Here is a 12912-nt window from a genome sequence, read left to right on the forward strand (position 1 = left end):
TAAAATCTTTTTAAAAATAACAAATAAAAACCTGCCAAATCTTGATTTTGAAGTTTGGTTTCCAAAACTATAAGGAAATAAATTTATTATAACCATCAAGTGAATCATATCACAATAACCCAATACATTGAGTTCAATGAAGATTTTCTAGAGGAAAGTATCTATATTTATATGTAAAAGTGAATCACCTAGTTAGTATCTTAATCTTTTATTTCAAAAACTTTTTTTTTTCTTTTGTGGTTTTCCCCGTTAGAAATGTGATACAAAATTCAGTAGCTTTTTTTTTTTTTTTAAGATTTATTTATTTATTTGAAAGTGTTACACAAAAAGGAGAGATGGGGGAGAGAAAGAGAAAGAGGCAGGGGGAGAGATAGAAAGGTCTTCCATCCACTGGTTCACTCCCCAATTGGCCGCAACAGCGGAGCCAGGAGCCAGGAGCTTCTTCAGGTCTCACACATGGGTGCAGGGGTCCAAACACTTGGGCCGCCTTCTGCTGCTTTCCCAGGCCACAGCAGAGAGCTGGATTGGAAGAGAAGCAATTGGGACTAGAACCAGTGCCCATATGGGATGCCGGCACTGCAGGCAGCGGCCTTAGCTGCTACACTACAGCGCGGTCCCCAGTAGCTTATTTTCAAAATCTTTGGAAAAATATGCAAAGAACTTGCACTTCCTTTCACTCATGCATGCCATTTTTGTTGGTTTATTAAAACTCGAAACAGTAAGCTTGGTAAAATCCTACACATTAGCAACTCAACAAAAATATTTTAGTATCTAAAAATTACTTAGATTGTTCTACAATGAGTTATTTTGTATTCACAGCATATATTTTTCAAATGTTCTCTTTATAAAACTTTTTCTTACTGTATTTGAGAAAATAGTCTATTTTAATGTTTTGATTTTGCCATATACTCTTTATATGGAATCCCCACAAGACAATCACCAAATACATGTATGTGTTACCCTGTATATCCAGAATTGCATAGGCTCCTCTATTGGCATTAATTAGTAATATCAACCCAATATAGGATGTGTTAGGTCCTTTAAGTGAAAAGCCCTATGAAGACTAAAATTATGGTATTTTCATCCCCAGTTTTTATAATCTTAATGTAATTTATATCCCTATTGCAATTACTTTAAATCTATTTATGCCTTATAAAATCAGTTTCTCTTCTCTGCTGCTCACCCATCACTTTTTCACTTCATTGTCAGTTTTACTATATTATCCAGGTGTATTTGAGCAAAATGGTTATTACAGGCAGTTCTGTCTTTACCAGCATTTACAAGTGGATTTGAAATACAATATACTTTTTTTTTTTTTTTGACAGGCAGAGTGGACAGTGAGAGAGAGAGAGAGAAAGGTCTTCCTTTTGCTGTTGGTTCACCCTCCAATGGCTGCCACGCTGTGGCCGGCGCACTGCACTGATGGCAGGAGCCAGGTGCTTATCCTGGTCTACCATGGGGTGCAGGGCCCAAGCACTTGGGCCATCCTCCACTGCACTCCCGAGCTGGCCTGGAAGAGGGGCAACCGGGACAGAATCTGGCACCCTGACTGGGACTAGAACCTGGTGTGCCGGTGCCGCAAGGCAGAGGATTAGCCTACTGAGTTGCGGCGCCGGCCTACAATTTACTTTTAAAAATAATGTAATATAGTTGACTTAATCGATCCAGTCATCTGTAGAATAAGCTTTTGGACTGAAGATGGGACATGACGTAGGTGGGATCCAGGAACTCAACTCAAGTCTACACATTTCTAATAGGGCCCATCTTCTTGAGCCATTAGATGCTGCTCTCTGAGATGTGCATTAGAAAGCAAAGCTGGGCCGGCGCCGCGGCTCACTAGGCTAATCCTCCGCCTGCGGTGCCGGCACACCAGGTTCTAGTCCCGGTCGGTGCGCCGGATTCTGTCCCGGTTGCCCCTCTTCCAGGCCAGCTCTCTGCTGTGGCCAGGGAGTGCAGTGGAGGATGGCCCAAATGCTTGGGCCCTGCACCCCATGGGAGACCAGGAAAAGCACCTGGCTCCTGGCTCCTGCCATCTGATCAGCGCGGTGCGCCGGCCGCAGCGCGCTGGCCGCGGCGGCCATTGGAGGGTGAACCAATGGTAAAGGAAGACCTTTCTCTCTGTCTCTCTCTCTCACTGTCCACTCTGCCTGTCAAAAAAAAAAAAAAAAAAAAAAAAAAAAAAAAAAAGAAAGGAAAGCTGGAACTTCAGTGCAAGCACACTGTTAGGGAAGCAGGCAACTCAAGTTACCTCTTCAAGGTTTTTCCATATTCCTGCCCCTTTCTTGGACTTAAAGTCTCTATTTTCTAATATAACAAATAAAATTTGGAGACCATTCTTTATTTCTCATTAAAAATCATTTTATGTATAAAAAGCATTTCATGTGTCAAAGACAAGGTGTATCCTTGCAGTTTTACATAGGTATGAGTTGGAAACTAGGGAATTTCATACCATTATGCTATTGGTAATAGTGTTCTTTGTTTAAAGTGTCTTTATAACATATACATCAGGATGAGCAGAGCAGATACTATATGGAAGAGTAACAATATCTTTTTAAAAATTGAGTTTTTACTAGCAACATTCTAACAGTTTGTATCCCAAGTTAAATATGAAGATTTAGCAAACAAAATTAAAACTAAAACACAAAGCATACATTTTTTTAAATTGGTCAGTGCTGTATGTTTAATGTATTTTCCCTTTTCCAAAAGATGCTTTAAGTTTTAAATAGCGTTAACAGTTTGATGCAGTCTTATATTTGTAATTCCATTTCTGTATTTCTATAATTACTGAAGAAATAAAAAAAATGTTTTTATGAAATTGAATGGACTATTTTCAAGGGTTCCAAACCCTGAATCTTTTTTATAGAAAATGTTAGTAATGATGTGAAAACTTTTCCTTCAGTTGTTAACGCTATTTTGTTAAAACAAAGGGCTACAGTTTGTGAATTACCATTGAAGAATAACCATTCCCCAGGTAGTTCAAAGTCTATTTTTTTAAGGGCTTGGAGGTGTAGGGTGTTGAATGCACCATCTTAGAATGGAAAAAAAAAAAAAGAAAAGAAAAGAAAGCTACGTTGACTGTCTATCTGGTGAGGGTCAGGGAGCGCTGAAGGCCTGCAAACAACTCTGGCTAGACTTGGATCGGATCCCTGCGGACAGACAGTTGGTCTCTGGGGGATCTGCTACATCCTACAAGAAATGTTGGGGGGCAGCCCGTCCAGGTACAAAGCACGTGCCTCTATAGCTAAGGCGGTGGCTGCCTTAGCAGAAACGGGCGGGAGAGCGGAGAAAAAAGAACGTTGTGACGGAAACTCCAGGCGCCAGAGGCTCAGCCAGAACGAGGTCACTGGACTCACGGGTCGCGGGCCGTGAGCAAATACGGGGTTCGGGAGAGACCCTCCGGACGGAGGAGGGGGCCCGTGTACCCTTCCGGATTTTCCTGGGTCTCGCTCCCAAGCCGTGACGTGACGCGGTGACGGCGGGCTCTGCCGGGGAGCTGGGCCGCTTTTTGTGAGCTCCGAGCTCGGCCCCTCCTCCCTCCCTCCGCCCGCCCGCCCTACCGCCCGCAGCCCGGCCCAGTGCTCCAGAGACAGACCGGTCCGAAACAACCGTTACTGCCGTCAACCGTCCGTCTGGTGAGTCCCGGATGCCATAGCGCCCGTGGGGCCTAGGGTGCTTGAGGCGGCCTGAGAGGTACCCTCCCACTCTAGGCCAGGCGGCGTGGCGTGCGGCGTTAAACAGGCCCCGAGGAGGCCGCATTTAGGCCCAAAAGGGATCCCGGCTGCATCGAGCGGTGGCAGAGGTGCGCTCCGTAAGCATACCGGGTTGGGGAGGTCGCCCGGGATTCCTGGAGGCGAATGGTGGGCCCGGGTGCGGCGCCGTGGCTGACCTGGAGCGTGGCGTGGGGGTGAGGGCTGCCTAGGAACGTAAGGCTAGAGGCTTTAGGTGAAGGCCACAGGCGGGCCTGCCGGATTTTCGCTATGTAAATACCGGCAAAGGGGGGGGGGGGGTAAAGGGGGACAAGATGGCGCCAGGTCGGCGCTTGCTGCTGGGGACAACTGCGGGGATTGCCGGGAGGAGGAGCCGCCATTTTAAATATTGGTGTATAGAAAAAAAAAATTCCAATACAGCCCATGAGGGGGTGTGGAAGAGCTAATCACCCACCACTAACGCGTTACAGGCCAGGTGCGCAGGCGCCTTGTACTTGCTGACTTGCGCTTCTCCTGCGTTTAAACTGTTGCCGGCACTGTTTCTGCGCTATCAAGACCCTTTGTTCATTCAGAAGACTGAGCGCACTTTTCTCTGGTCATGCACCCTAATGGCCGTGTGTTTCGTGGGGCCGCAGAGAAGAAACAGATAGACCTCATAAAATTTCATTTTCGTTAACTCGTACGTGACAAAAATTTAAACGTACCATCAAGGTCTTTTTCCAACAGCATGGGCTTTCTGTATCTGAAAAATAAAAACTATTAATGGTTAAAAAAATTGTTATCAAGTACGACGAAAGTGCAAATTACACAGCGCAGAAACAGAAAAAAAATATTTTTTGAAGATCCGCATTTAAACGATTAGTGTTCTTACGTGTAATTTTCAGTTAGCGGTGGGAAAGAAATGGTTCGTTATTTTCAAGTTTCTCTTCTTGTGATGGTACTTGGGATTCCATGCAGTAAAATTTTGCTGGTAACTTTTAACTCCGGTGTTAGTCTTGTTCGGTGGTAAGGGCTAAGAAACATTGAAACAGTGCTAATACTGCCAAACGAGGCTGCAAAATATTGGTTGGTGTTTTGTGTTTAAGGATAAGTAAGATTTTGTCCGGCAGCGAGTAGTAACAGGGCATCACAATGGGAAAAAGTCCTTAGAAGAGTAGAGCACTTTGGTTTGGTTTACCTGGAGAGAAGAATTGTGAGAATTTGGACCAGAAGAGGCAGACTGAGAAACAAGCATAAAGGTGGCATTCATGGACTTTGTATTCAATTCAGTTAGCAGTTCTGCTGGTTTTGTCATTAGAAAAGTTCCAAAGTTCACAAATAATGAGAGATTAAAGAAAACCTCATAAGTGTGTTCATGCTGGAGAAATTACCAAGATGCCTTTTTCAATACTTGATCTTTTCTAGATGGCGTCTTTATTTATCCTGAATTTTCACACCAAATAACTTTTGCTGTTAAGTTTTAGACTTAAAATAGTTAACAAAGTCTTATTTGCCTTGGCTAAAAACTACAAGAAACATTCGGGGAGCTTAAAAAATAAGTTTAGACAATTCAATTGCTGAAAATACAGTAGTTTTTAGGTTGCTTTAAGGTAATTGCCAGGTCAGTGTAATCCTGTGATAAAAATACTTTCATTACTGATTACTATCTCAACTCTAAATTTTATGTATTGACTTGAAAGTTTTGGATGTAAAAGTTAGAGAAAGCCAGAGAAGTACTTGTTTTCTAGAATTTTATGATATAAATTTTATGATATAAAAGACAGTTTTATAATTTTCCTAGATTAAAAGTCAGAGTGGTGATATATTTGTGTGACAGCTAAAGGGAATATGAATTTCTGGTTTATCATAGAGGGTCATAGCTTAGTGAAGTTTGGAGAAACCAAACTTGACAGGGCTAGATTCAAGTAGCCAGTACAGTTCGGTTTTCACCTGTCACCAGTAAACATAAACTGTAGAAGTAGTTGCCTTTGTATCTTGACAGTTGAAGAGCCAAAGAGAAGATAGAACTGTATGTTGAACCATATAGCACCAGCAGTTGTTCCAGTACAACATGGATGTGGAAGATTAATTAGACTGAAGTGCATACTTAAGACAGGTAAGTATGTGGTCTGCCAGAAATACTTAAATATGAAATGCTTTTTACTTGAAGGAGTTGCCCTGGATGGTGTGTGTACCTCATTTATGAAGTACCCTTGTAGCCAGTATGTTTAGGTAAATGAGATTGTTCATTTAATTTATGTGTATTTTTGAAACAGAAATCTTCCCTATTTTAAAAAAACATCTGTGGTGATTTAAGATACAACATTGGGTGCCCAAGTTCAATTACTGATTCCTGATGACAATTCCAGCTAAGAGTTTTTTGTTAATGTAGATCAGGGGAGGCTGCAGTCATGATTCAAAGAATGAGATCCAGCCACTCATAATGCTTCTATTTTAAGTGACTCAACAATTGTATTTTTTCACTCCTTCTCTCTCTGCTGCATCTCAGATTTTTAAATGCTTACTACTATATATTTTTTTCCTTAGTACTTTTATTATTTGTATTTGTGCAGACTGTAGGGGGGCAATTACAAACTTTTCAAAAGAAATTAAATTATTTGAGAAATGGAGAGTGTTCCCGCCTTCTGTTTCACTCCCCAAATGTCTATAACAGCTAGGTTACTGAAGGCAAGAGCCAGAAACTCAATCTCAGTCTCCCATCTGGGTGTCAGGAACCTAAGTAGCCTGCTTCTTAGGGTGCATATTAACAGGAAACTTGAATGGGAAAGTTTAGTGCCAGCAGTTTAATGTTAGATGCATAGGTCCCAGCCAACTACTTATCTTCTAGGCCACATACCTTCCCCTAAATCATTTTAGTGTTTCTCAGAGTCTTTGAAGTCCCTCACCTCTATCCTGTTAATTATTGTAGAAAGATAACTATCTGGTGTAAAGTTTTACATTTATACCCTAGTGCAGTTCCTTTATTTCTGCTTAGACTTTCCTTTTCTACCCCTTTGTCTTATTCAAGAATTGCTGCTTTTCAAGCCTGTTTGTTCTATCTGTGCTCTTTTCTAACTCTAAACAGGATATTTCCCCTCTCTATAATTAATTATAGAAACATTTTTTACAAAACCTTTAACTGTATTCACTTTCATCAAGACTTTTATTTCTTTTTATCTTATTTAGTTCTGAAATTGTGAGACTGTTCTGTAGAATGTAAGTTGATTTGTTACATTTAAGTGTTGTGCAGGTCAGAAACTCTGGGGTTTTCTACCCTAGTTTCATATTGGCATTTGTGATCAATAGGACTAAAACCAAAATCATATGATGGGCACTTAGGTTTGAATATTTATTGGAAACCTGGTTGGCCCTTACCACTAAACCACTAAATCCTTCTGTTTTTGAGACTGCTGTTTTTCCAGGCTTACTCTTACTAAATTAGAGCAGTAAAGTCATCTGTCATACTCCAGTTTTAGGTTTCCATTTTTGCCTTTTCTAAACTGAAGATCTCAATATGGGAATACTTTCTTATCATTTATTCTCATAAGAGAATGATCTGGTACATGAATATCATTTACAAAAAATTCTTATTAAATTCAGAGATAGAGTTGGATAGCTCTCCAACTGAAATTTAGTATCCAAACAGATGATGAATTTTGTATAAATACTAAGGCACGTCACAATTTGTCAATGGACGGGATCAAAACAAGGGAGGTCAGTTAGTCTCTGCCAATAGCCTTTATCAGGCACATCAAATGACAGGAATGTGGTGGCCCATTTTTTTCTCTTACAGAGTTATTATTATTATTATTTTTAAAGATTTATTTACTTATTTGAAAGAGTTACACAGAGAGAGAAAGAGAGGCAGAGAGAGAGAGACAGAGGTCTTCCATCTGCTGGTTCACTCTCCAGTTGCCTAGAATGGCTGAAGCAGAACAGAAACCAGGAGTCAGGAGCCTCTTCTGAGTCTCCCATGCATACCATCTTCCATTGCTTTCCCATGCCATAGCGGAGAGCTGGATCAGAAGTGGAGCAGCTGGGACTTGAACCATCGCCCATATGGGATGCCGGCACTTTGGGAGGTGGCTTTACCTGTTGTGCCACAGTGCCGGCCCCTTGCCGAATTATTTTTTAAAACATTTTATTGGAGCCAGTGTTGTGGCAGAGTGGCAAAAGCTGTTGCCTGTATTGCCAGCATCCCACATGGGCACTGGTTTTGGACTTGACTATTTCATGACTGATCCAGCTCCCTCTAACGCACCTGAGAAAGTAGTGGACGCTGGCTCAAGTGCTTGGGTCCTTTTACCACTTAGGAGACCCAGAAGAAGCTCTTGGCTGCTGGCTTCAATCTGACCCAGCCTAGCTGTTGTTGCTGTTTGGGGAATGAGCCAACAGAAGATCTGTCTTTCTCTCACTCTCTGACCTTAAAATAAATATAAATCTTCTCTTTTAAACATCCAAAAAAACAACTTTAAAAATTTATCAAATATACATCTGCTTACCTATGTAAAAAGTTATAAATATAGAATTTATAATCAGAAGATTACTATGGTAATTTAAAACAAGTGGTTAGTAGAACCAAGCAATGTCCCACCAGATGAAGGTTAGCTGATCTTGAGAAGAGCTGAATAACCAAATAAATGGAGCTTTTATTTGAGCTCAGACTTTTTATATTAAGATAGGTTCTTCTGTCGCCATGGCTCACTAGGCTAATCCTCTGCTTCTTTCGCGGGCACCCTGGGTTCTAGTCCCGGTTGGGGCACCAGATTCTGTCAGGGTTGCTCCTCTTCCAGTCTAGCTCTCTGCTGTGGGAGTGCAGTGGAGGATGGCCCAGGTCCTTGGGCCCTGCACCCGCATGGGAAACCAGAGGAAGCACCTGGTTCCTGGCTTTGGATCGGCGCAGCCCGCTGGCTGCAACTCGCCAGCTGTAGTGGCCACTTGTGGGGTGAACCAACGGAAAAAGGAAGAACTTTCTGTCTCTCTCTCTCTCTCTCTCTCACTGTCTAACTCTGCCTGTCCAAAAGTAAATAAATAAATAAAATAAAATAAAAAGATAGGTTCTTAAGTTGTATGTTGCCTTAACTGTATTACTTCTTTTACTGTTCTCTTTCAACATCTGGATAAATAAAAGGAACGACCATATTGAAAAGGGATTTCTTATATAGCAATTCAAGTGGGCTAATGCCTGATTTTCTTTATTTGGCTATTGTAAGACAGTCAGAGTTGATGGTTAAGAGCTTTTAACCATTATATATGAATTGCCTTACAACAGCTAAAGCTCCTTTCAGTCTGATTGTTATAAAGGGCAGTTCTCCAGGCAGCATGTAATTTCTAACTTGGCCCTGAAGCCTGGGTTGCTTCTGACTCACTGACACTTTGTATGGTCCGTAGGCAGCTCACATTTCAGGATAGTTTCTCTGTGTAGGCATTTAATCTCGGTGCTTTTTGGTTTAGCAGGGCAGGGCAAGACTTACGTCTACTCAGTGAATGCATTTACAAACTTTTGAAGGTATTTAAAATTCCCTGTAGGGTAGGCAGTAGGCTTAATTGTGAAGCTGAACTGCCTTTCTCTGGGCAAGACACCACTTGTTTACACTGTTGGAGTAGTGGGGTAATGGAAGGCATGGGCAACACATTTACTTTTTATTTTATTTATTTTATTTATTTATTTATTTATTTATTTACTTATTTATTTTTTGACAGGCAGAGTGGACAGTGAGAGAGAGAGACAAAGAGAAAGGTCTTCCTTTGCCGTTGGTTCACCCTCCAATGGCCGCTGCGGCCAGCGCGCTGCGGCCGGCGCACCGCGCTGATCCGATGGCAGGAGCCAGGAGCCAGGTGCTTCTCCTGGTCTCCCATGGGGTGCAGGGCCCAAGCACCTGGGCCATCCTCCACTGCACTCCCTGGCCACAGCAGAGAGCTGGCCTGGAAGAGGGGCAACCGGGACAGAATCCGGTGCCCCGACTGGGACTAGAACCCGGGGTGCTGGCGCCGCTAGGCGGAGGATTAGCCTAGTGAGCCGCGGCGCCGGCCAACACATTTACTTTTAATGAATTTCATTGTTTTGCTATTTTATCTGCCAATTTGTTCATCTCTGGGATTTTGATTATTGTAGCTGGCAAGTGACACGTTGTCTTCATAGGATTTTTTTTTAAGATTTATTTATTTATTTGAAAGGCAGAGTTACACAGAGACAGAAGGAGAGAGAGAGAGAGAGAGAGAGAGAGAGAGAGAGAGAGAGAGAGAGAGAGGTCTTCCACCCACTGTTTCACTCCCCAGATGGCCACAACTGCTGGAGCTGAGCTGATTCGAAGCCAGGATCCAGAAGCTTCCTCTGGGTATCCCATGTGGGTGCAGGGACCCAAGGGCTTGGGCCATAATCTACTGCTTTCCCAGGCCATAGCAGAGAGCTGGATCGGAAGTGGAGCAGCCAGGTCTTAAATTGGCACCATATGGGATGCTGGTACTGCAGGCAGAGGCTTTATTCACTATGCCACAGCGCTGGACCCTGTAGCATATTTAATAAATGTCCACCCTAGGTTCCAGGGTATATACATATTTCCTCTTTCCTATCAACCTGAGTCAGTGGCTCTCTAAAAACCCTCTTTTTGAGTTTCCTCTGAGTCTGCCTGAAAGTACTTAGACTTAGAAAGGAAGAGGAAGGTGTCAGAAGAAACTAGCAAATACGCTGTTAGGGCTTCATTCTTTCTAGCAGCCTTGAGTAAATTACTTACTTGTTACTTCAGTATCTCTCTTTTAATGATTTCTGCACCATACATTAGCTGTTTCTTTTTCAGCAGCCTTATAATTTCTTCAATGTTAGCCTTTACAAGCCCTCTTTCTTTTGTTCCTCTCTTCCTCCTGTGCTTCCTTCATTCTGGATGGTCCTGTGAGAAATATCATTGAGAAACTAGTGTCAACATAAATAGTGTTACATGTTCCAAGTAACAATGTCCTTTTTAGGAGTATTACTTCTGCCTTTTGTGTAGCCATTACAAAACAGGAACAGAAAGAGAGACTTAGCTTTAACAGTAGCAAGTAAAGACAGAATGGCATACCTTGTCCTCCAATGATAGTTTGCCGTAAAACTGGTACCATCCATGAACCTATCACTTCAGACAATTGTATGCTTAGAGAATCCTGAACCTGGCAGCAATGGGCTGGGTTCAGAGTTTGACAGGGTTTTAGAGTGATACTTGGACTACCTAGCAACATGGCTTGATAATGTAGCACCAGTTAAGCAAAGGTTCCCTTTTGTTTCCACCTGGTATGGGGTCCAGTTAGTGATTTGACCCAAAGTTTTTTCACATCTCATCAATAAACAAGTGGCTACACTGTTTAGAAAATTAATATACTGCTTAAATTGTCCAAATCTCTGGGTTAGGATACCCATGGCAGTTCTGACATTTGTATAAATACAGGTCAACAGGCTTTTCTAGATCAGGCAGTTTTAAAGTAATGGCAGTTTGCAGAAGCACCTTTAGCTTTGAAAGTCTGACTATATTTCACCGAATTAATAGGGGTGAGTCCTACTCCTTTAACAGACAATAGAAGAGTTTTGTTTTTAGCCTAACATTAGGCTAAAATTAGCTGTTTATTCCCAGGAATCCCCTTGTTTCTCTCTCTCTCTCTCTTTTTTCTTTTTCTATCTTTTTTTTTTTTTTTTTTGACAGGCAGAGTGGACAGTGAGAGAGAGAGACAGAGAGAAAGGTCTTCCTTTCGCCGTTGGTTCACCCTCCAATGGCTGCCATGGCTGGCGCGCTGCGGCTGGTGCACTGCGCTGATCCGAAGGCAGGAGCCAGGTGCTTCTCCTGGTCTCCCATGAGATGCAGGGCCCAAGCACTTGGACCATCCTCCACTGCACTCCCTTGCCACAGCAGAGAGCTGGCCTGGAGCCTATTGAGCCGTGGTGCCGGCCTTGTTTCTCTCTTGGACAGAGTCAGATTAGTTTGCCACTTTGCAGTCCTGAAGCAAGCTCTGTTGTCCTGGGGTATTATAAAGCCTATATATGTCATACTTCTTTAGAAATTTGTGCCTGCCTTTTTGAAGTGTGCGTCTCTGCCAGATCATTCAAAATGTTAATGGTGTGATTAGAAGCCTCTGAGTAAGAATATCATCCATGTATTTTAAGACTTTTTTCTTTAATTGTAGCCCTGTTGGGTCCATACTCAAGATTTCTCTGAAAATTGTAGATGAGTATTTAAATACTTTTGGAAGAATAATCCAGTAATAATGAAATTTGTGATGAGTGTTTGGGTCTTGCCAACCAAAGGAAGATAGTTCTTGGGACATAGCATCCAAAAGAATGCAAAGAATGTGTCCTGTAAGTCTAATACAGAAATGGTCCAACAGAATATAAGGATTGGGCACAATAGGATAAATGTCCTGAACTGGTTCTTTCATGGCCCCCAGGTCATGGACCCATATTCATCAGATTCAAGTTTCTTCATAGAAAATATAGGGGTGCTACAATAAGATTTGTGGGCCTGGTTAATCCCTGCCTAAGAATTCTGTTCATAATTAGTAAGATTTTAGCTGTTACTTTGGTTGTTAGAGGGTATTGCTTAATCCTGTGCTAGAGATCAGTCTGCTTTTAAGTTTTCTTTACTGATGAGCACTTGACAGCCATTCTATCTATTTCTGGACCCATACTTATGGATTAACCTGCACTAAAATACCTTAAAATAGTATCCACGATCCTTAAGTTCCTCTTAGCGGAGAGAGAAGAATTCTGTCACCTGGCTTCCTGGGATTCTTACTTCCTGGTCTGGACTTAAATATATAGAATCACCCAACATGGGTAGCAGTCTCTTAGAGAGTTAGTGTGTCAGAACTTGAAAGCCAACCTCACAGGTCAGAGTCTCCAGAAATCTCTCAATGTCTCCTTTTCCTGATACTATTTTTTTTTTTTTCATTTTTTTTTTTTTTTTTTTTTGACAGGCAGAGTGGACAGTGAGAGAGAGAGACAGAGAGAAAGGTCTTCCTTTGCCGTTGGTTCACCCTCCAATGGCTGCTGCGGGCGGCGCACCGCGCTGATGCGATGGCAGGAGCCAGGTGCTTTTCCTGGTCTCCCATGGGGTGCAGGGCCCAAGCACTTGGGCCATCCTCCACTGCACTCCCTGGCCACAGCAGAGAGCTGGCCTGGAAGAGGGGCAACAGGGACAGAATCCGGCGCCTCGACTGGGACTAGAACCCGGTGTGCTGGCGCCGCAAGGCGGAGGATTAT

General features: G+C 42.5%; 1 protein-coding gene and 1 long non-coding RNA gene across 31 annotated transcripts in view; one reads left to right on the plus strand and one right to left on the minus strand.

The window, feature by feature from the left end:
• Positions 1–277: 277 nt before the first annotated feature.
• Positions 278–4125, minus strand: LOC149119148 (uncharacterized). The gene is made up of 2 exons (XR_016228615.1): positions 3819–4125; positions 278–519 (listed from the first exon to the last, which is right to left on the minus strand). It is a non-coding gene; the product is annotated as an uncharacterized LOC149119148 (long non-coding RNA).
• Positions 3136–12912, plus strand: part of LOC149119149 (zinc finger X-chromosomal protein-like) — a 60190-nt gene continuing 50413 nt past the window's right edge. For 11 of the 30 annotated variants that reach the window (XM_089325069.1, XM_089325081.1, XM_089325087.1 and 8 more), the window contains exons 1-2: positions 3493–3632; positions 5689–5802. Coding sequence is in view for 9 of the 30 variants with exons in the window: in XM_089325062.1 (XP_089181188.1) it covers positions 5718–5802 (85 nt within the window). In the remaining 21 variants the exon portion in view is untranslated. Of the gene's footprint in view, positions 3800–5569; positions 5803–12912 lie in introns of those variants that run through there. The other 19 variants (XM_089325058.1, XM_089325072.1, XM_089325073.1 and 16 more) reach the window with 13 other exon arrangements.

Source organism: Oryctolagus cuniculus, chromosome Y, assembly GCF_051225735.1.
Source record: "Oryctolagus cuniculus isolate XC-2025 breed Fujian yellow rabbit chromosome Y, ASM5122573v1, whole genome shotgun sequence".
NCBI classification, from domain to species: Eukaryota; Metazoa; Chordata; class Mammalia; order Lagomorpha; family Leporidae; genus Oryctolagus; species Oryctolagus cuniculus.